The sequence below is a fragment of the Paralichthys olivaceus genome, chromosome 4 (assembly GCF_024713975.1).
Source record: "Paralichthys olivaceus isolate ysfri-2021 chromosome 4, ASM2471397v2, whole genome shotgun sequence".
Lineage (NCBI taxonomy): Eukaryota > Metazoa > Chordata > Actinopteri > Pleuronectiformes > Paralichthyidae > Paralichthys > Paralichthys olivaceus.
Genome location: NC_091096.1, coordinates 6,721,817 through 6,745,978, shown reverse-complemented (window position 1 = coordinate 6,745,978; position 24,162 = coordinate 6,721,817). Strand labels below are relative to the sequence as shown.

At 42.7% G+C, this 24,162-nt stretch overlaps 2 protein-coding genes across 3 annotated transcripts; both read right to left on the bottom strand.

The window, feature by feature from the left end:
* Window positions 1–430: 430 nt before the first annotated feature.
* hic2 (hypermethylated in cancer 2) lies at window positions 431–18,840 on the bottom strand. Of its 2 annotated transcripts, none has more exons than XM_020099219.2 (2): window positions 18,649–18,840; window positions 431–8,315 (listed from the first exon to the last, which is right to left on the bottom strand). In XM_020099219.2, the coding sequence occupies exon 2, from the start codon at window positions 8,229–8,231 to the stop codon at window positions 6,471–6,473; it is 1,761 nt and encodes a 586-aa protein (XP_019954778.1). In that variant the 5' UTR covers window positions 8,232–8,315; window positions 18,649–18,840; the 3' UTR covers window positions 431–6,470. The 2 variants fall into 2 exon arrangements, with proteins under 2 accessions (XP_019954778.1, XP_019954777.1); XM_020099218.2 differs by having other exon boundaries at window positions 18,641–18,839.
* Window positions 18,841–19,776: 936 nt separating this feature from the next.
* Window positions 19,777–22,004, bottom strand: LOC138407389 (adenosine receptor A1-like). Its single transcript, XM_069523053.1, has 2 exons — window positions 21,139–22,004; window positions 19,777–20,742 (listed from the first exon to the last, which is right to left on the bottom strand). The coding sequence occupies exons 1-2, from the start codon at window positions 22,002–22,004 to the stop codon at window positions 20,640–20,642; spliced, it is 969 nt and encodes a 322-aa protein (XP_069379154.1). The 3' UTR covers window positions 19,777–20,639.
* Between the last annotated feature and the right edge of the window lie 2,158 nt (window positions 22,005–24,162).

Here is a 24,162-nt window from a genome sequence, read left to right as displayed (position 1 = left end):
TCCACTTGCAGAGAGTGCATCAGGATTTTTGAGGCATTTGCCGTAACCACAAAACACTTCTGTGGTTGTTGACGACTGGTCCAAAAGCAGCAGAGGCAGTAAAACTTTTTAACCCCACTATAAAGAAACTGGATACAAGTGGATTACTAACGAGCATCATTTCAACCACAACAACGATTCAAGGCATCGTGAAATAAGTTGTAGAGGCACAAAGACTCAATCTTCTTGAGTCATGGCTGAAGAATCATGACGACATGTCAAATACAGGAAAACTGCTTTTTCAAGAGTGTCACAATTTGACGTGTTCATAACAAGCCCGAGGCAAATACCTGAAATGAGACAAGAAACACATGACCTGCGAGTTGGGAGACATTATTCTTTAGGATAATGTCTAGACTTGCTCTCAAGAAACAAACACACAAAGCCAGTCTTGGTTTTCAATCAAGCTTTTAATGAAAAGATCATAAAATAACAGTTTATTTTTCCTCACTGCTGTACATTAAGACTGCAAGGTTGTGAGTGCTGAGGTCAGCTGTATTACACTTTTATGACACTTTGAGTTTGCGAGCCCCATCGCTATGCACGGCGGTGGCTCTGACCTGAATACGAGCTCTCTGAGGAGTGGAGATGAAGAGAGAGCCCAGCCTGGGTGCTGCCAAAAGCCACAGAGGGGACACAGAATCCCACCTTAAATACTGGTGTATGTGTGTATGTGTGTGTGTTAGGTTGTGTTTGAAGTCTAGACAATTGCATCTGTCTTGTTCGTATCAGTGGAGGTGTATGTGCGTGCATGCCAGCAAAAGTGCACCTTGGTGCGTACACCTTTGCATATGAAGTGTTGTTTGCCAAGGGGGAGGGCTTCTTGGCCTTTAATTATTCACCAGCAAAGACACTACATGTCCATTCCAGAGCCTCTCAGCCCACAGATCCTGATACATTATTGAGAGGCTGTTCCTGAAGAAAATGGACCAGAGAAGAAGCTTGATGCACCCACTTCATGGGCGCCTCCACTAAATCAACTCTTCAAGTACTATTTTTTAGCAGCTAATCGTATCGTTCCATTAACTCAGAGCACATCAAGGTGACACTGTGCCTTCAGAAATCTACAAAACAGATGTAAATTAAAGGTTATATATGAAAATATGCTGCTACAAACTCGATTTTAGAAAAGATATTTTGGTTACAGATGGACGGCAAAAAAAAAAAGTATAAATAGTGAGATATACTACAATGAAAAACTGACAGCACATTTCTGTAAACAACAAAAGTTTTGAGGTAATTTGGTGTTTTTTTGTTTAAGTCGCTACTGCACAATGTCAGCGGAGGTACAGTTAATACTTATGTGAAATATAAAATGCAGCAGAGCAGAGGGTACGGTTGCCTGTGCATCAACAAAGATTACAGAGGGTCAAAGGACTAAAGCAAGGGGTCAGGTGAATCTGAGATAAAGCAAGGGACAGTAAAGCTTCGACGAGGTTTAATGGCACTGGACGCCATTTTAAAACTGGCTTTGGTTTAGTCTGCCGAGGTAAGAAGGAACATCTCCATAATAACTGGACAGACCAGCCCCTCGACTATACAAATGCCTGGAGAGGATGGTAGAAGCAACAACCGTACATTGTGTAACAACAATGCCAAGAAATGAGATGGAAACTTGAATGCTAGGAGCCGAGTGCAGCCTCGGTTGAGTTTCCTGCTTTGTAAATTCATTTTTAAAGCTTTTGTAACACTGCATAATGATATGATATTCCAACAAACACAGTAACAATGAGGAGGTAAGAAAAGAACGACAAAGAGTCGACTGTTAGTTAAATGGGAACTGATATGAGAGCGTCTGGGTCTTCCCAGAGGCTTTGAAAAACATACAAAGTGCACTTAGTAAAGCTATCTCACCCAAGGTTTCTACAATCCTCCAACGTGGGGCTAACAGACACTTAAAACAACATAAAACATCATGTAAAACAGATTGAAGAAGTGGCAAGTGGTTTAAGACTGTAACAATAGTCGCGGAGGAATATGACCGTTGAGCGGATTGAAAAGTTGATTACGTGCATGTTTCTGCTGTGTGAATGTTTGTTTTGAATGGCAGCAGCGTGGCAACACCCAGGGAGAGCAAGTTTGAAAAGATACAGTGGCCTCCGTTCTGCACAGGCAGGTCACAGTGTCCTGCCTGCGTCCACACACACACATACACACACACACACACACTCAAGGGGTTAAAGTTCAACTCCCCTGGTGTGCAGTCATTCAGCGAGAACTCAAGAACACACGGGCACAAAAACACCCATAGTGAATTAACATGAAATCAAAACCCTACAGACTGTCAGGTAGAACTGAGAAAGAAGATATTAAATGCCATAGACCATTTTTTTTGAGTTTGGAAAAAAAACAAAAAAATTTAATCAGTTCTTCAACATAAAACTTCACAGATTGTGGTTAATGGCTATGTATTGTGTCTCATTTTTGATTCTCAGCTTGAAATCCTTAAAACAAAACAAAAAAAGGGGGTCCTGCCTGCACCTCAGTCTCACACACTGAGCTAATTCTTTGCAGAGGTGAGGGCAGGACCGGAAATAAATACATTCATCACTGACAATAGACATTTGATAAAAAAAGAACACTGTCAATAAGTGTTTGCACCAACTTTGTATGAGGCTCGGCCGGCCAGAGGTTTGTGCTGCTTTCATCCACAGATCACAGGCAGCTTAAGAAAACGCTTTCAAAACATCACCAAAGCAGTAAAATAACATTAACATTCACAGTTAAGACAACCAGATAAGCCTGTTTACATGCAGTGAACAAATCAGAGCTACATTCTCCGGATTGGTTTCATGAACCGCCAGCATCAGAGATGTACCATGTTACGAAAACGACCCAAATCAATCCAGCACCAACCCACCCACTCCCACAAATTAAGAGACCCGAGCAGCAGAGGTAGTCCTCGAGTGCACTTGGGCAAAAACACAGACACACAACATTCAGCTAAAGACCCCGACTAACAATGCCTTTTGATTAATACATCAAGGATGCACTGCACACCCCCATCACTGCAGTCCCATCTGAAGACAGGCCAGAGGGCAGGGGGACTGGGGCGCAAGGTCACCTCAAAGCCAGCTGGCAGAGGATGGGGGGGGGGGTGCCCCAAAACCACACACCCCTCCCATTCATTGAATATGCAGCAGTTCACCCCATGTTTGATGCTATGCTTTTATTTTGGCAGCAACCTCTGTGGTGAAGCATCATTTGAAAAAAACTAAACAAAACACAAAACCAGCTCTCTGGTTGGCCGAGCCTCGACTGAGGTCTGTAAAACTGTAAGAGTTTATGTAAACAATGAGATAAATACATATGTTTCTTTTTAGAGCCACACATGGTTCCATAATCATTCAAATGTGCTTTGGTTTAAAAAATAGTTTGTGGATTTGGGTATGAGCTTTTTTTTCTTCTTCTTAGTTCTTTGTACAACTTTGCAACTATTTCTGAACATACTGTGTTACTAACTAAAATGTAGACTTGTTTCGAGCTGCCTCGCCTTTGTCAAGGCTCTTTGTGTTAGTTGATAAAGTCCCCCCCTGTTTGTCTTAAATATGAAACTAGTGTTCTGCTTTTCCCATATGATTAAAATACAGAGAAATCGATACAATACTATGTCTTACAAATGTAGCTGAGAGTCTGCCTTCACAGATGCAGAACAATCCCTGAAGTATTTGAATAGTAGTAGTACTAGTAGTAGTAGTAGCAATAGTAGTAGTAGTAGTAGTATGGTCACAGTTTGGAGTTCGTAGTTTTTTTTTTTCTTCGTTATGTCAAACAAGCAAGCATTCAAATGCAAGTCTTCTGCAGAGATGGCTAGAGATCTGGTTGTACAAAAACACATTTTGCACGACAGACATTACGCTGTACTGCAGTAAGTGCTGACAAGTACAATGACGTTTGAAGGCAATGCATTGTGGACTCCCGCTTAAGCTAGAAGAGATCACAAGCAACAATGGATCAGGCGATAAATAACATGTTTGTTGTTGGAAGGGGTTGGGGGGGTGTAAATTTTTTTATAGATGTACCATGCAATCACTAAAAAGCAACTGCTCAACAGCAAGACGCCAACATCCAACATAACCAGGTAACAAGGGAGTCCAGGACGCAGGTACCTTAAAACGGTAGTGATGTTTGCAACTGTAGCTGATAACAAACATTTCACAGACCATAACATGACGAAAGAGGAATAAAAAAAAAAGAAATCAAGAAGACAGTTAAACCAACATAATAGAGGAATGCCTATACCAAAAACTTGTAGTGAAGGTTCATGCTCCACAGCGTAACTGTTCAGAGTAGATACACTGGACAGGTTTCAGTGAAACCTACAGACAACAGAGGGGTCATTCCCAACGTGTGGTTGCTTATGATGAGGTAAAGCTTTAGAGGTTTAAAATAATTTAAAATCACCTCGTGATATAATGAAATACAATCAGGTACAAAAGAATGCTGCAGGAGACAATGAGTCTTCCAGCTGTCCAGTGCATCTCTGCTTCTCCCTTCTTATTACAAGTTTTCACAAGTCTGGCTCAAAAAACTAACAAGCAACTTGAACTTCACATTAAAATTCTGATTATAAATCCTATCTTTTTTTTTTTGTTTTTTTTTTTTGGTCTGAACAGAACACACAATGTCATCAAGTCCTGTTTTTAAAGTCAGGGAATATAAAGTGATAAGGACTCTGGAAACAAACAAAAGGAAACATAAAAAAAAAAAAAAACATGTACAGGGAACATGTTTGAAGCTTTACCGGTTTCATCAGGTGGTAAAGTTTACATAATACCAGCCCACCAATCAGCACAAGCTTTCCTTGCAAACCACAAGAAGCTTCCTCAGTCTCAGAGTCATTGGCCAAAACTCCATCAAAAGAGATGATTTCTTTGTCTGGACTTGGAATATAATTCATAATTTGTTTTATACAGCAAAAAGGAAAATCAAAAGCAAAATAATTTAGTATGCTATATATCTTAAGTACATCTTTTTAAAAACTTTGGTTATGAACTTGTCTAGCAATGTTTGTTAGTTAGCTCTGTTCTCCTCAACATTCATAAGATCTTTGGAACACTATACATCTAAACTAACTAACTAACCACTATTTGCTCCAGGCAGGAAGCTACAGTACACTTTGAGGTGGGGCCACACTGAGCAGGGCACCAGAAAAGCTATATTTGACAAGAAAAAACAACAGCTAAAACAATATTAATGTGTAAAATCTATGAGCATTAAAAAAAACCTGTGTTGAGAGATGGGCAGGTTAAAGCATTAGGTGAAAAGTTACCATAATCTACACACTTTTTACAATTAATTACATAGGAACTTTCAACTAATCAACAGAGTTCGTAAGAGTAATCAGAGGTAGCGAGGTCACAAGCCTATATAAATAGACTTTTCTTTTTTTTTTTCTGAGGGGAGGAAAGCTATACAGACAAAAAATAAAATAAACGTACCCACTGAACATAATGTTCAGGCTATAACACCCTTTTCTTACCCCCGTTAAACCCCACCCACCCCCAACCCAAATCCCTCCCCTCCACAAGAAAAATCCCAAGACCTTCCAGTTTAAACATTCACTGAAACATTACAAGTTCTTTAAGTAAAACAAGTACCTCAAAGGGTTCATCTTTCCAACCAGGATTAATCCTGGAAGCACTAGCAGGCAAAGCTGAAAACAATCCTCTCTATATTACTGTGCACAGCTGTAGAGAAGGACTTTGAGAATCTGTTTTCTGTAAAAACTAAAACTTAATCCAATGTTATCCCACCATGAACTTTCTTTCAGGACTTTCAGTTAAAGCATGCAGATGGTCCCAAACCCAGTTATCCCTCCTCTTACATACAGATCCCCCGTCACCAACGTAACGAAGGACATAAAGCTGTCAGGGTAAAAATAATCTTTTAGCTGAATTATTGCCAGTTTTGTTTGCACGGGTTTTTGGTCAAAACAGCACTGAAGTGCAGAGGGGACTCTCGAGTTAATCTGTCTGAGGAACAATCTGAAAAACTCAAAGACTCAATGCTCAAAGGTAGAGAGGAAGGTTGCAGAGGGGTATGAGGTGAGGGGGTTTGACATTATATTAGTTCCCACATTCACATTTGAGAGACTTGCAACGCAGACCAGAAGTCTTGCCACTCCACCATGGCTTCGTGACTTTGGAGAGTGACAGGAGTACATTGTTCATCTAGAACTCCTGAGAGGTGAGTGAATGATATAAACGACGACACGATCCCTGCGTCAACGAGATCCCACCATCACCAAGAGCCCACTGTGGCTAACAGCAACATCATTCACTTAGCCAAGGTGTCGTAAACTGGAATTCATATGTAGAACTATGTGAGTCTGCGTGTCAATGCGTTTGTGTGCGTTTCTTTGCTTTTGAGATGGAAAAAAAGGTAGAGAAATGTTTTCGATTCCCAGAGTTCTTTGGCATGATGCATTTCTAAGAGGGTGAGGTGTGCATTCTCAGGTGACTGATGAGGTTGCGCTGCTGGGTAAACTTCCCCCCGCATAGCTGGCATTCGTACGGCTTCTCCCCAGAGTGGACCCGCATGTGCTCTGTCAGACGGTACTGGCGTGTGAACCTCATGCCACACTCTTCACATGCAAAGGGCTTGAGGCCAAGGTGGCTGCGCATGTGGCGCGTCATGGTGCCCCTCTGGGTGAACATTTTGCCACAGATGTTGCAGGGGAAGGGCCTGGTCAGCCAGTGGCTCTTTTCGTGTTGTCTCAGTGTTGCTGGGTCTTTGTAGCTCTTACTGCAGACTGTGCACTTGAATGGACGTGTTTCGGAGCCAAAGTTGGAGGGACCTACAGGGGCCGAGAGGTCCTCCGCCTCCTCCTCGTCTTCCTCTTTCATGAAGGTCCCCCCCTCTTCTTTGATGTAGAGCTCATCCTCAGTGTGAGTCTCCACGTGAGCGTTGAGCTGCTCAGAACTGGGGAAGCCCTTACCACAGGGAATGCACACGTAGAGGTTGTCCCCAAATGCGGGCTCGAACCCTTCCTGCCTGTACACGTAGTTGGCGCTCTGAGTTCCCCCTCCTGTTCCTCCTCCACCTCCGGCACTCTCTCCATCACTTTGACCGCTTTCATCGCTGTGGTCCTGGCCGTTTTCTCCTCCCTCTTCCTCATCTTTACACTGGAACGACTGGTCCGAGGCAAAGCTGCTACCACTGCCCCCTCCCACCCCAGAGGAGCGGCCATCTTTAGGACCCACAATCACTCCATTAACCAGGGGCTTGTCGAAATTTTCGGACTTCAACCCTGACGCCTCTTTCTTAGGCCATTCGTTCTTGCGAGCACCCTGTCTGGATTTCTTCTGGGGTGGGGGCCCGTCTGGCTGGTTTTGGGTTTCCTCTGAGGTTTTTGAGGAAGGGTTGAGCTCCATGGTTTCTGAGCCACATGTGTCTACACCTGGTAGGGTGGCTGAGGAGTCATCCAGTGAGGCACTGTTGGTTGTGGATACTGAGGCAGATTGAGGGGATTCTTGGGAGTTGCTGTTTGGGCTGAGGGCATCGGTGCCTGTTCCCGCAGAGGGAGGGCTCTTCTTGGACAGATCTAGTCCAAGGTCGGGTTCCCCAGCACTACCTCCACTGCTGAGGTTACCATTACTGCCATTTCCCCCATTACCGTTCTTCCCAGAACTGCCAACAAACATCTCGTCATCTGACAGTTTGTCCCGAAGGCCTTCATCTGGCTGCTGCTGGTCGGCATCAGAGGGAGTTGGAGGATAGTGGTTCTTGGGGCCGGCAGGGGTAGAAGAGGAAAGTCTCTGGTTGTTGAGGCGTAAGCGGCTATGGGGACCTGGGGTGGAGGGTTTACCTGGCAGAGGTTTCCCACCACTGCGCTTCAGCTTCTTTCTGCACAGAGCAGCAAGGTCATGGAGCTGGAGGTAGCTGGCTGCAGTTAAGAGGGCACTGAAGTTCTGCTCACTGCTCTGATCCGATGAGGACAGGAGCTTCCCAGTGTAGATGAAGTCCAGCACTTGTCTAAATACAGAGGGATTAACCATCTCTGTATCCAGGTTAATGAGGTTATCGTGGAGGACCAAAGATTTGAAATAAATGCTGCTTGCTGCCAGGATGTTCTTGTGGGCACGGAAAAGTGCATTCTCCACAACGATGATGACATCACACAGGAAGCCCTTGGCTCTCTGCTGGTTGAGTTGCAGCAGCAGGTGTTTGGCATGATTTGGCAGTTCCATTTCCACCTTTCTTCCTTCCTTCCTTCTTTCCTTCTTTCCTTCTCTCTCTCTCTCTCTCTCTTCCTACACGAGCACCACCTGAAGCTGAAAGAAAAACAATGAAAAAAGTGATCAGTGTTACATTGTTAACATGAAGCAGTGTTAGATTACATCCACAAAACTACATTTTAATTTCAAAACACAACTTTCAAGCATCTTAAACTGGGAATTTTGGAAAGGCTGCAGATCGTATTGAAAAACTCAAGAGCCTCGGGTTAGTCAGGACGAGCCAAAATGGAGACTTTTGGAAACGACAATGTCATCACCTGCGTTCACTTCCTGATTGTTTCTTAGGACTAAGAGCTGTAAATGCAGAACATTGCTAACACTTATTAGCGGTTCCACCTTCTCATCTTTACAAGACACCACTACTCTTATTTTTATGCTATATGTTGTTATAGTGGTTGACTCATGTCCAGTGTATATGAGTGGTCATGTGATAGTTTTCAAGTCAGTGTGGATTGATGATTACAGATGCTCATCTGGATGAATATTGTTTTAGTTTTTAAACTGTTATAGATGCAATCCTCAGACTGATGCTGTGTCAACCAACTGACTGGTATACAGCGTGTATGGCAGGGAAAATAATTAAGAGAAATGTTTCCACGTTTTAATTGACACTGTATGAGGAAAAAGTAAAATTAGAAGACCAAACAACATGCAAGTGTATTAGATCTGTCATACACAGGATTGACGGCAGAACAGCTTGCATTGCTCACATGCAGTTTGATTTTGTGCAAGTCTGATATAAGTTCTAGTTTATTGCAGCCTATAGTAGGATTAAAATGTAATACAGGTTTTTAAAAATGACAGTTGCAATGCTAACATCCGACATATCTCACATTAAGCAGGCATGTGTCATGACTCCCACTGTGAGAACATCAACCCAAGCTTTTAGCTCTCTGAGGGATATTAGCAAACTGTTAGCACAGCGTGCCACATAATCACACGACAGCTCAGAAACTGGAACCCTTCCCTCCCTCTCGTCTTCCTTTTTAAACAAATTGCACCCCACGTGGATCAAGTTCTGATTGCACACATTGCCACAGTTCTGGCACAAAAGCCAAAGGGTGGAGAAGAACAAAGGGTAAAGTAGTTACTTTTCTAAAGGTGGCTCCTCTAAGCATCTCTTCTCTATCTCAGTGGAGCAACTCTAGTTTCGTTGGGTGCCCTCTTTGGAAACACGGCTCACCCTAGACTCCATTAGGTCATGGTAATGTCAGCCATGCCCCATTGTCTTGAGGTGGGGGGTTTGGTGGCACAGCAGGGCCTGGGGGGAGGGATTAGGTGACACCTGAGCAGGTAAAACTACACAGGAGCTAGGGCAGAAGGGGGGGTGGTTGTGGTGGGTGGGTTGCTCAAAGACAAGGACACTACCACCTGATCCTCCAGAGAGGCCCTCATTTATGGAATTAGGGCATGAATCTCATTCGCTGTTAAACTACACACTGACTAACTATTACAAACCACTGTGCTCCACTTCTGTTCTGACACTAAAAAAAAAAACACGTGCAACAGTAGTGTTCGTCAGTTGAGGCAGCTGCAGGGTCTGTCCCAGAGACGTGTTAAACGCGTTTTTAAAGCCCTGGGCACGCTGGGAAAACGAACGTACATCTTTGATGCCCCTCATCAGGGCAGGTTATACCGTATTAAAAGGAGATTACACTGTAATGCAGAGAAATGCTTAGCTCAAGCTGTAAATACGGATGAAAATGTGCCATTTCAATGCAGTGCCAACTTAGAGATTTACTGAAAACCACATTTCATTATATGTAGCAGGGAAGAATATAGTGATTCCCCAACTAAGTTTGAGCAACAGACGTGTGAAGCCTGAATACAACAACATAAAAGAGATCGTTTTTTTAGAACCATCTCTGGAATAAGGGTTCATTTACAGAAAATCATAAAGAAATGTATCAGACCAAATCTCCTTCTAAAAATCACAGAACTGGGGGCTGCCTGGGCAGATTTCCCCTTTTCAATACTAAGGAAGAACAAATGCATAAAGATAAATACTGTGGTTCCCCATCACCATGTTTAGTTGAATCAGTTCCTATATATATTCAGCTTGAATATATTAGTTACTTAACAAGTATATGTTGGATCTGTATGCATCATCAAAAATTTCCAGGCATACAAGGCCCAACAGTTACAATCACTATACAGACTCACACAAAGTGAAGATGTGACTAAAGGAGGGGGGGGGGGTTGTTGGACGTGTCTGGTCAGGACGGCAACAACCACCATGGTGAAATTAGAAAAAGGGAGATGTCTGGCTGATGAACCAAAGCCAGCCCTGTTGGAACAGTCAGGGTAGAAGATACAATCAGCTGGAGTGATCATTACTCCCAGCTCCAGGCCTGGGCTTGCCTCCTCTGCTTTGACACTTCAAGTCATGGTCTTCTTCCCCTCCCCCGTCTTTCCTCTGCTCCTCTCTATCCTCCCACCCTCACCAGCCTCTCGCCGGGCACACAGACACATCCCAGGAACAGTTTGTTGTCCCAAAACGCAAAGCACAATGAGCCATTCTGAAATATATAAGATCTGCAGTTGAGTCGCAGAGTGTGCTGCAGGGGCGTATGGCAATCGACCCTGCAGGCGGTAAGGGAGAAGAGGGCTGCTGGAGAGAGAAGGGCCTCTGCTATGATGCCAGTCAGGAAGCCATATATCAGTCAAGTCTTTCTCTTAACGTACACACACACCTCTGCAGGCTTTATGGGGGGATTCAAGAGGCTTTTCCAGCAGACCAACATAAAAGGGGGCTGGGCTCGGAGTAGAGAAGCCAGCTCAGGAGAAAAAAAAAAAAGAGCCCTCCCCACCCCCCTCCTCTTCTCATCCTGAGTTCTCTCTCTCTCTCCTCCCCCCATCACCCACACAGCTACCCTCTCCCCCTGGCCCCTCCAGTGCTGTGCCGTGCCGGCTGGATTCCAGGGAGCTGCTAATGGATTACGGCTGATCTATATGCAGCTAGGGTGGGACACGTGTAGGCCCAGCTCCCCTTCCAGTGGTGCTGCCCAGGAAAACAGGCTTAATACCACAGGGGAGAGATTGGTCTGCACCATCATGGCAGCTCCATCTGTGAGTGCTCGGAGGTCTTTGCAGATTCCCACTACCATACTAAGGCTGTTATTCTGTTACAGCATCACAGTTACAGTGGAACCATTAGAAAGATGATACTGCTCAAAAAGCAAGAATGATAGTGTGTAGGATAACTCGTTCCCATGTATGATTTTTAAATTGACAGGTACGGTTTCCTGCATGGTGGGATTCTTGCATTATTATGCCCTATGCAAAAGCTGACAGGGGGGTTGAGAGATGGCATAAGAGCTGGTCAGGAGAGCCACGAGAAACGACACCAAATATGGCACCACATACCAACCAAAGCCAGCCCTGGGCTTGGACTGCAGACCAGGGTAGATGTTGCCCTTCAAGCGCAGCCACGGGATCAACTTACCTTGCCTGCACTGTTAACCTTTTCAAAAAGTGACTGTGGCATAATGATAAAGGAGCCAAGCCCATTTCAAAAACACAGCAACCTACTGTTTGGCTTCAACCTTGGCTGGTTTCAGGAGCCTGCTGACGAGGAGATAGGGATGTTTGCGCAGACTTGACAGACAAGTTCAGGATAACATATCCTTGTGTTTGATTGGAACTCAAAACACGGTGAGCATCAAAGTGTCCCCAGAAGTGAATTAATCTCAGTCTTATTTAGATTAAACTGGTTACACGAGAGAGCCGGACGATCTGGTTTGACTTAATTTACAGCAGCCTCTCAGTGAATCCTTTTCCCAAGGAGTTTATGGATTAAATAGTGAGCTAGTAAAACTTTCAGAGTCTGTGTTCATGCAGCGAAGGTGACGGAGAGCAGTGGGCTGTGGCACTAATCTCCTGAGCAGAGGGTAGAGAGCCAAGGAGAGAGGGCAGAGGTGAGGCAAAGTCCTGTGGCGCAATAACAAAACACACCCTACTACTGTGAAAGGTCATCTGCTAACAGCCAATAGAAAGCAAGAGCGGGCAGGATTTTTTAAAAACATATTCAACCTCGGCTTTATTGCAGGGTTTTTTATTTTTTTTACGGCAATTTCTTTAAACGATACAAAATAAAGACTTTAAAAAGTGCAAGGATGTCACACTGTGCAATGAGGGATGGGCAGATGAGACGGATTTGCAGGTAAGTGAACAGAAAAGAGAGCCAATCATGTACACAAGCATAAGGCCTTGATGTGTGTGCACACTCAAAGACAGTGCACTTAAACGCAAGCACACACACACCCACCCAGAGAGGTGGGCAGAGGGAGTGGGGGAGGGGTTAGGGGGATGGTACAAAGCCAGTTTGAAATACAAACACAGAGCAACCACCTCAGAGCCATTTCAACATGGCTGACACTGCTGCATGTGGGTGAGGTTGATCCAAGCAGGACTCGTGGGTACTGCGAATATCTGAGTCTCGGTTCGCTCACGAGTGAAAGGACGGCTCACAACACAATGAGGAGATTAAACTGAACGGCTGTGCTTTTCACCCATTCTTCACCCCTGTGTGTTCCATTACACCTGTGTTATATCTGCTGCACCAGAGGAAACACTGTGAACACCATCATTTCAGTTTTAAGACATCATTTAGAAACTTTACTTCACAGTAACTGTGGTAAATAGAAACAAATAAAAAAAACAAGTCAGTAAATTTCCTCCTATGTCTTTTTGAACTGTGAGCTTTTGGCTTCTGAGCAGAGAGAGCTGACGGTGTTTTCTGATCGTGTGCATGTTTTACAAACGGATTACTGTTGCGCTGTGAAACCGACTGCTTTATTTCTGTTGGAATCGATTACAATGATGCTTTTGTATGAGCAATGATGTTTGCTTTCATCCTGCCACCGCGATACTTTCCCTGTCTCAAGTCTTTGTCATGCACACAAGAAGAAACCTTTTCAGCCTCCTATACATGGCAAAGAAATCAGGTTCCTCCTGCTGAAATCTATCAGAGTACACTGGGTTTCTCTTAATCCTTTACCTTGATCAAACCTGTTTTTTGGTTTCCATAATATTTAAGAGGTCAGGTTGCAGCAGAAATTCCAGATAATTAAAGTTATTTATCTACAATCAGCCTAAATCCAAAACAATCTTCCATTTTTGCACTGAATGTAAAAACATGTCATGCAGTCTTCTATTGAATTTCCTCCAGTGATATATATAAAAGCTGGGCTATTCAACCAGGTGCCATGTAGAGCAGAATATGCAGTGTTTTTTTTTGCAGAAACTACAAATGGTGAAATAAGTATAATCGCCTGCTGTGATCTTTGCTTGAAACAAAATCTTGCCAACACTTGTCTCTGTGGCAAATGGTTGAATAGCTCTGATGCAGAGCGTCTGCTGGAATTCTGGATCCAATTCTAGTTATAATCTCCAAAGAAAAGCTGCAGGAGAGACGTCCTGCTGCACAAAAGCTCAAAAACCTTAATACAAGAGGTAAAGACTGATCTGTGCCGTCTCAGAGATGAGAGTTTTCTGCAGAACGGTTGGATATAAATACACATGATCAGGTACATTACAGTGTCCCTGCTATAGTCTGGGTAGAAACCTTCCAATTAAGACCAATTTTCTGTCAGGCAGTTCAGCCATGTTGCAGACAAACAAGTCCTGCCCAGGGTGCAGTGCAGTGAAAAGAGCCCCGTCCATTTCATCACAGGGGGGGGGGGGGTCTGCTGTGTACCCCAGATGTGCCACTGCTATGAAGCATGGGAAGAAAAGGCAAGAATCCCTTTCACGCACATTCACAGTAAAAACACCTTTTTCCCCATTTAAGACCTTACGCCAGAGCATTAGTAACAGTGGAAAAAAGAAAATAGCGTGAGTACAAAACTTATTTTCCTACATCACAACATAAACAATGAGCCAAGAATGAAGGTCTTCTGTGGTGTGCATGTCAGCAACAGGTAATACTAGATCCTAAAGCCACAGCCAAGTCTAGAGGGAGTAACAGGTGTACAAGTGTGCTCCCTCATGCATGCAAAAACAGCACATACACACACAAAACTTGACCATATTTCCCCTCCTCTTTATTGTTGTGATGCTGCTGGATACTGGAGCCTTACACTTCTCCCCCTGTATCTATAAACCATGGCCAGGTCTCATTTAGTTCAACATTATTTATAGACATGGGACCATTTAATGACAAGGTTAAAAAGGCACAGATCAGAATGTCAGAGTTAAGATTAAATTAATGTCTGTGAATATTATTATGCAGTTTACAGAGATCAGCTGACATTTGTATGAAGATAAAGCATACATTTCCAGCCAGTGCTCTTACAGTTACAGAGACTTTTTGATTGTTAATCTAAAATAATGCTTCCACTCATTCTGGATGAAGTCTGAGAGACAAATCAGACTAGATCCACACTAAAGCAGCACCTGCTCTGAGTGAAAACACTAATAAGCACATATGTGATGACCAGTAACACTTCTCTCATTTACATGTTTTTGTTATCAGACAATAGAAAATGCATTAAACAACAGCTGCTGTGTGGTCAGTTAAATAAGATTCAAAATACTGGTGAACAAGAGGAGCAAAGGTTTGTCCAAATAGTCCTGGTTAGATTTGTCGTGTTTTTTTCTTTTTTCGGACAAAAAGAAAGTCGCTGAAGTTGAAAAAAGTCTGTAAATGTGACCACAAAGGTGATAAGATGGGCACACACCCTGTAAATGCCCCCTGGTGACGCAGCAGAACCGGTTTTGTGCAAAACATTTTGAAAGGTCAATGGCTGATGGGGAAACTCCAACATACAGCCAGTAACTCGATCAGTCAGTTTGCAACAGCTTGTAACTGTGTATATGGCTAGTTTCTAAATAAGAGTACATTTTATCAAATTAATTGACATCAAACAAATGTATCCGAAAAGATCCAGATAGAAATGCAGAGTACATGATTTATCTTATCTTTAATGAATCCAAAATCGAGTGTTTCAAATGCATTACAGAGTTAATTTTGCTTTGTTAAAAGGTTCTCAAATGTATTTATGACTTATGTGAGTTCACTGTTAAGAGGGAAAGAGTAGATAAAATATTTCTGTTGTTCAACTGTGAGATGAACAAATCGTGGTATTTAACATCTAACCCAGTCCCTGTTGACCTTTCTCATTTGTGTAAATTTGTGTATCGTCTATGCTGCATTCTGTTTTGACTCAGTTGCTGCATCCAAGGAGCCCCTGGAGAAATTAAATAAAGATTAACACCAACTCTGAGATTTTCAGTGAGGCCACGAGCAATACTGGTTAGTAACTGCCACACACAAACACTGAATCTGCGTACGCTCACTGAAAGCGAACTAATCAACCACTTCACTAACTAGCCAACATATGATTGGTGTGATAAAATGCCCTCTGTCCTGAGAAAACGAACTCTGCTGATGAGATAAAACCCTGCGTCAAAAGCAGCGAACCCTCATGACCTGATGCTTAATGCTTAGGTTAAGGACAGAGGGCATGTTGGGCAAGGAGAGAGATCATGTATGGTCCAAGGTTTTACAGAGCTGCCACCCCCTCCTCCAGCCTTTACACAGTGCATAACCTTCTGGCTATCAGCACTACATTCCACAGACTGTCTTCTTCTTAAAGAACAACAACCCTGCCCTGAGGAGTTTTCCTTTTTGCCACAGAACAAACCGAATTGCCCTCGAACAGAGCAGAACAGGCAGATCCATGTAGATACGACAGCCCAGCGCCGCAATCTATAAGTCCTCGTGCAACATGTCAGCAGAACATATAGCCTAAGTAGCCTGCTTACTGCATTGTGCTGCCCACACACGACACTGTAAGCCATGATCACAATTCACACAGGATACTGTGTGCATTGAGAAGGGGAAGGGACAAGGAGGGTGAGGCAAGACCAACCAGCTGATCATGAGGATCATGAGGCACACACATGGGCCTCAAATTACCCTGCAGGCTCCACTATGTAGTCCATAGTAATCAATGACACTAGTCACACTGATCAGTTGACTTCATTAAATTAACTTGATTGACTTTTATTACAAGACGCACCTATGTGTACATATGAATATCTGACGACACAAGATGCTGACAGTTGGGCTGGGACATACAATTACAAAAGACCACACCGGTTACTTAATGTCAAAGTTTCCTCTCAGTTCTCACTTTGCTGTACATCTGCATCACAGTCTAGGGACTGAAGTTACTATTTACTGCATAAGTCTGTAAGACAAACTGTAAATAAAGTGATCACATGAACAACAACCTTGGTGCATTGCCAGTCATCAAAGCGGTTACAGATGCAGCATTGTTGCGATCAAATGCCGAAGGCAGCACAGCCAGGAGCCGTGTTCCAGCATTACAACCCTCACCAGATATAAAGACAGTGGGGAAAATATTATGATGCACAACATCAGGCTTTGAAAACATTTAGTCAATACTGCCAAAAGCTAAAAAGCACAGTTCAGTTAATTGTAACTGGCAGTCGGAGCAACTCTTTAACTACACTTCTGGGTGGGTGTAACCAGCCAAAATGTAATCCTATGTAATCTTCAGGCTATAGGCTGCCGCACACTTCAACCCTGAAAGGGGCAAGAGGTTGTGAAAATAGATGGATTTATCTTTTTATTGAACTTAAGTTGTGACTGAAGCCACAACGGTGATGTAGAAATGTCTCAATGTAAAAAAAAAACTGTGAAAATTTTGCATTTATCAAAACCTTGAACAAACTGTCAACTTAAGGCGATTTAATGCAAACAACAACAACCAACAATCTCTAAATTAGATGTGAAGAATGAAACTGTTGACTTTTTGTGACTATGAATCAAACAAGGCAGAAAAAAACTGTTTTGTCATGCGTGACGAGGACAAAAAGACACTTCAACAACACATTTTACAAACATTAACTGACCATTAATGGGCAAGTGAGAACTCTCTGGAGAGACACAACCCATCCCTCATATATCAAGACTGACACATTTCAAGTAAAAACAAGCAAAGTTACTTTGAGAATTCACAATTCCTACACCGTAACACACATTGAAACAACAAGTACCTCAGTTCCATTCATGATAGAACACAACAAAAGTCCCTGAATTACATCTTGTGATAGTGTTTCTACTTTGTTGCATCTAAATGTAAAAACAGACCTGTACTCCAACTAAAATAGACACACAAAAAAAAGAAAACCACATTACTGACATTCCTGTGCCTTATTATCTCCATGCCCCTTGGTACTTTTAACAACTCTAATCACCTGAGGAGCCAGGATGCCTTCACACCAGAGCACAGACATTGTTTTAGTTGCTACTCTTTGTGTTTGGCCAAATAATTAAAACAAAAAATAGATATTCAACCTGATGTGACTATTGGGGTTAATTAGGATGATAATTGACATGAGGAAATCAATATCAGGCAACAGGGTTTCTATAGAGGACAGCACTCTTGGGTCACAATGTAACGTTACACCCACACTATAGCTGATCACAAAGATGGTCGATGTAAAGCAGTGGTGCACCTACAGGATATTAAGACATGCACAGTCCTCTGCATCAGTGAAATTCACGTTAATACGAGGCCACGTTTTAAACCCGTTGAGAACCTGCGTGCACGTTGTGCTGGGTATATTAGTAAGTCAATCCTGTTACATTATTATTAATTAGCCCTAAGTCTGAGGTGGCTTAACCCACATATAAACAATGATGACACTGTATCTGCTGCGAAATCACTACGATTATCAGCACGATTGCGCAACGTATCGTGCGTAAAATTCACAGGATCATTTGGATTCATTAAACGCTATTTATTTATTTACTGTCGACGCTCTCGTTACATGACAGCGATCGATTCACGCGAAACGTTCAGCTCGTTACCTTCCATCAGGGCGAACAATTCATTGAACTCGTTGGATCGTACGAGAGAGAGAAAACGTGGTAAAGTGTGTGAATGTTTCTACGTGTGTGTGTGTGTGTGTGTGTGTGAAAGCGCAGCGACGTTAGAGGATCCTTTCTGTGGCTGTAATGTGCTTTGCCAGCCTGGTGGTTGTTTGGCACACACACGCTCCGTTCTGTGAGGCATCTCTTTCAAAAACGCACGACGCCAGAAAATAAACGCCACGACGTTTGCAAACAATTCAAAATGTGTGGATGGAACCGGAGAGGCGGTGAATTGTGGGGGAAAATGAGGTGGGATTCCTCGGCTTGCCAAGCAGGCTGGTATGGAGCCAGAGCAGGCACCAGCGGAGCCCCTTTTTTGTTGGCACGCCGTGGAAAAAACAGCACGGAAAAGCCCCATCCGCGAAAAAAAGCCATCCGGGAGAAACGCGCACAAAAGCGGCTCCGCGGCGCATTTACGCTCCGAGTCAAAGATGAAATAGTGCAGTTAAATTACCTTCTTACATCGGTGGGATCGTTCTCAAGCGTTCTTTACCATCCTCTTGCTCATCTCACTGCCTTCGGGACGCCATGTTGCAAGCTTATGACGTTAGGCTTCCTCACCCCTGACCCACATTTGAATAGGAACCAGCCCAGAGTGCAGCAGAGAAAACATCCCACTGTGGGAGGGTTTGGCCACTTTCTCAGCCCAGGACCCCTGGCAAGTTTACCTGCAAGATGGCAGGGGGAGAAAGAAGGAGAAGAAGAGGGGGATATGTTATGTGTGTCCAGGCCTGTTTCCTCCCAGCAGCGACAATGCAGCTGAATGAAGGGCTGCTCTGCAGAACATGTCTGACTTCGTGAGGGTCGTGTGATGAGTGTGAGTTTAATTGAACAGAATAATTAAACAAACATTGAGAGGGTGTTGGAAAAATTCCCAGTTTCACTTGCAACAATAAAAACAAGTGTTAGAAGGGACTGTATAAAAATAAATAATTGTTTTTTACTCAAATCTTTGAATAAAGATTAAAGTATCTGAACTTTACTGATTTTATATGACTTCACTCTGTTTGAATATAAAAAGCTCGCCGTACTGACTAAGATTCATTTGACACTTCCTGCACTGTGCTGTATGTTCCTCTGCAAATCCAACATGTCATGTGCAAGCAGCATTAACCTTGTGTATCGGTGGGATTGAAGATGATACTCTCAGTTTAATCTCAAATCTGAATAAATGACAAAATGTGTTGATCCACTGTTTTCATATGGTCCATATACAGATTATTTATAATCTGCGTCTATTTGTCTATTATATAAATTATATATTTTTATAAGCGTTTTTTATTCTTATCTTTGTTGTATGCAAAGCACTTTGAGCCGCATTTCTTGAATTAAAGGTGCCACATAAATAAAGTTTATTATTATCATTATTATTATCATTTGCATCTGTATAAACTTGTATTAGATTTTATTTCCTGGATGTTGAGTTTGGTGGATTTAAAACCTCATGATTTAAAGGTGTCAGCAGACATTGGGTCGTGGGTCAGAAAGTGGGCACCAGATGTGCGGAAGTGTGGAGCTCTGCTGGCTCCTCCTCTCGGCACAGAGGACCCACACTCAGCCAATGGAAGACAGGATACGAACACACTGGGTTTGACCAACAATTAATTTATTGGATCTGTATCAATGATGTTTCTTTAATGGTGGCATATGACTGAAGCTACTATTTAATCCTAATGTCCACATACAGGCTTTAAGGCCCGTCCAGGTATTGCACCTCCCTTCCTTCCTCCTCATGATTCACATCCCATCATGGTTGGGTGATGGCTCCGTGCCTAAGTGCGCTCCTGACACTGTGTGGTTGCCGGGCAAACTGCATCCTCTGCAGGGGAGGCTGGGATCACGCATCTCATGGATCATTGCGTTATCAAGGTGCTGAGACTCACTACACGTGTTCCTGTATTGTAGCTCAGCCTGGCTGAGGATCAAACGGCTCCGGGGCAAACAGGTGATAAATCTTACTCAACAAAAATCACAGTGGGGATTTATACAGGAAGTTAGAGATATGAATCTAGTAGATGTGCTACATTTCAGTGACATACATTTAGAAATCAATAGTATAAAGTTGTTTAAAAGCATTTAAGAGTCAATGTCAAGAAGCCGTAGGATTATAGGAACTTCGGAGGAGATTCAGAAGAGAATCGAAAATCAATGAATAAAAAGAAAATCAACACGTCTCAGCTGAAAATGAGGTTCATTGATAACCTCCTTTTTTTAAATATGTGGCATTACAAATAACAAATACTCCATATGATACACTTCATTTCTAGCCTTATTTCCATCATTTCTTTGTGGAATAACATCTGTAATTTGTTCCCTGTGATTTCACAACATATGAAACAATAAGGTGTTGATTACAGTTTACGGATGTGCCGAGTGGCTGATGAAACATTTCCAACATCTCCCATGAAACCCTGAACCTGTCCTCACTGTTTTTTTTGTCAGCTGCTGTGTATTCACAGAGCAACATCCCCCACCGTGGGTTTTGTTTTTATTATCCACTTGGAAATGAAGCCACTGGGCATCAAATGGGGCCGAGTCATCCAGGACACATCACGCCTTGGGAGGAGAATGAGAGAAGACATTTAAAACAATGAATTATTGTCAGAAAAATCAACACTTAGGATATTTATCATGCTGTTTTGTGGCGTGTAAAAAAACAGAGAGCTCAATGATTTAAAGTAAGATCTAACGAAAAGGACATTTAAACACATAACATACAAAACATGCAGTCATGCAATATTTACTCCATCTACAATATGTCAACACGAGGTGATAACTCTTAGACATCAGAGCGATATTCAGATTATTGTCGTGATTTTACGCACAAATACAAACCTATAAAAATGAAAAAATAGTAATGAGTTTTCTGCATCATGTATCGTGAAGCCAGATGTGACCATCATGACACACACCTGCAGGCAGCACTGAGGAGTTAACACCATCACTTCTCACCTCCTCCTGCAGCAGGGCCTCCACACCTTGGTGAGCAGCGTGGCTCTGAGCGGGGAGCAGCCGCAGATGTACAGGATGGGGGTGAGGGCAGCGTTCACTCGGGGCAAAACACGCAGAGGGTCGGTGCCTTCATTCTTAGTGGTGTAACACACCGAGCCAATGAAGTTACAGGCGATAACATGAGAGAAGATGGGAAGCCACGTCCCCAGGAAGAACAAAACCACCACCAGTATGAGATACACCGAGGAGCGCTTGGTGTCCCTCTCCACGGAGGGTGGCTCCCTCTCCAGCTGGAACCTGGCTATGATGAACAGCCTGATGTTCAGTCCTATCATTATAATCACCGCGAATATGTTGCCCACAAACGATCCAATGCTCGTGATCTTTCCGGCCACGCCGACGGTGACCAGGTTATTCGCAGCCACGATGATGCTGGCGTAGAGCCAGTACGCGCAGATCACAATCACGGTTCTGTTGCGCGTCATGCGGCGCGAGTATTGGAAAGGTGACACCACAGCGTGGTACCTGTCGGCCTGTGCGGCCAGGATGGCCATGTAGGACAGACCTAAAAATGTGGGAACGACGTAATATGTTCTCGTAGGGGAGTTGAAGATGTCCTTCACATCCAGGACACCAACATAGTAATACGACACGCCGGTGCAGATGTCACTGAAGCAGGTGCTCAGCATGTACATGAAGCGGTTCTCGCTGCGCAGAGCCCTGTTCAGCAGTATGGAGACACACACGGACATGTTGAGGAAAATGATGCTGGAAGCTAAGGAAACACTGAAGAGAAACATCAGCACATTGCCAAAGCTGGTGAGGGGCAGAGCAAAAGACAGGCCCTGCAGGCTGCTGTTACTCATGGGTGCAGAGAAAACGTGTGCGCAGAGTTCAGGTCTTCAGTGCCGAGCAGAGCCACTGAGACCTGACAACCGAGAGGGTTCTGCTCTGACTTAAGAAGCACAGTGAAGATAAGCACACGTCCACCTGTGGCTGTAATTCCCCAGAGGTCAACAACAGGGGCGTATCCTGGCTTGGGTATCCGGGGCTGTAGCCCTCTGTCTGTTGCCTCCTCACAGCCCCCCCACAAATAGTTGTTTATCTTTACCCTAGAATGGGCCCTTTATATTTAAATATTTAATATTTACATCAGCAGCAGGTCCTCTCTACGGAAGCCACCATGTTTTTTTCACATTAATCCAAACTTGAAAAACGAAACACTTTTTAAGTTTTTATGACAACTGAAGCTACCACGGGTTCTCCTTCATGTTTTGAAGGGGAGGGTGAGGGGAGGGGCATTCATCTGCAATATGACACTTCACCACTAGATGTCACTAAATTCTACACACTGAACCTTTAAGCCTTCGGTGCAGCACAAGTCTAAACTGAATGAATGTGAAATCAGTGTGGAGAGTATAATAAATAAAAGGGAGTTCATTGTCTGACTGATTTCATTAACTGATATTATTCGGGGGTATTTTAATCTCTAAAGTTTTTGTACCATTTTTGTGCGATCTCTGGGATTAAATATTTAGATTTGACTACACCTGACACCATCACATACAGGCTAGTTAACTGTAGTTAAAGTATTAAAGTAAAAGTACTCGTTTGACAGATTATTATATTATTTTATTAAGCTCCATGACATCATTAGATCATTAATACTGAAGAAGCCGTGTAAGCAGAAAGTGAAGCTCCAGTAAAATTCATTATAAACAGTTTTATATACACTAAATATACTGTGAGATCTTGTTTCTCTCTTTGATTTGTGGTGAGATGGATCATTAAACCATTGAGAACTTCAGAGGGAAAAGCTTTAAACAACTCTGCCCTGTGAAAAAATTACATTTCTTTTTTCAGAGGCAACATTTTTTCAAAAGCACTGATTTAGTCTTGTTTTAATAGCTTGTTCTATTATCTATTATTTGAAATCTTCATCTTAAAAGCTGTCAAATAAATATAATGCAGTATAAAATACAGTAATTCTCTCTGAAATGTATTAAGAGTAGACGTATGAAGTAGCATAAAGTGGAAATACTAAAATACAAGTGCCTACATGTAAAGTAAAAATAGATATTTGAGATTTGCAGTGTTTGTGACATTGTGTATTGTAAACTGTCCAGCAGAAGAGAATCTATCATTTATATGTTAGGGTGCATATCTGCTCTTCTCTTTACTAGAGAACAAAATAGGCGTGTATATAAGTTTATTAATACACCTTAGTACCCGCCCTCCGGGCTCAGCCCCGGGTGTTTTACTTTGCAGCTGATGCCCTGGTCAACAAGTGAAGTAACAGGCTTAAAAATAACAACAGCCTGCGATTAGAATAAATGACTCTCGATTGTTTTTAGTTTATATTTTCATTACATTTAATAGTCCCAACATAACAATTCGAATTTCTAAATAATTCCATGAGTTAGGTGCCAAAAACCTGAACGCTTAATTTCATAATTAAGTCCAGACTTTGGGCCCAACAAATTTCAAAATGATGATTATGACTTCTATAATTTAATAGAAGATATACAGGAGTTTTGCACTGAAAGCTTTTGTAAATGAACACATATCAGTGACTGAGGCGATGCACTCATAAGACAGACCAATTCAGTTTTGACTGAAGTTCATAAAAGAAGGACAATTTGTTATGAATCTCAGGCTCAGACATTCACAGACAACACATCTCATCACTTAAGAACCAGTAACAAGGTTGATTCCACCGTTTCTGTTTGACACAGAAAGAAAAGCAGGAGTTGATTTGAGCTTCATACAATAAATCATTTCAGCTTTGCTTCAATATATACAGCTCAAACTCAACAATGTTATTATAAATAATGTGAAATGATGCTTGTGCTAAACTTTTTTTGGGAAGTTTCTCAATTGTTCAATTCTTTATTTTAATGTAAATCACTTTGAATTTAAAGGTCATCTTAGGTATGAAAGCTGACAGAAACATTTGGACACAAACACCTGAAACTGTTTCTACAATTTAGGGTAAAAGAAAGAAAATAAACCTGTAAATTAAAT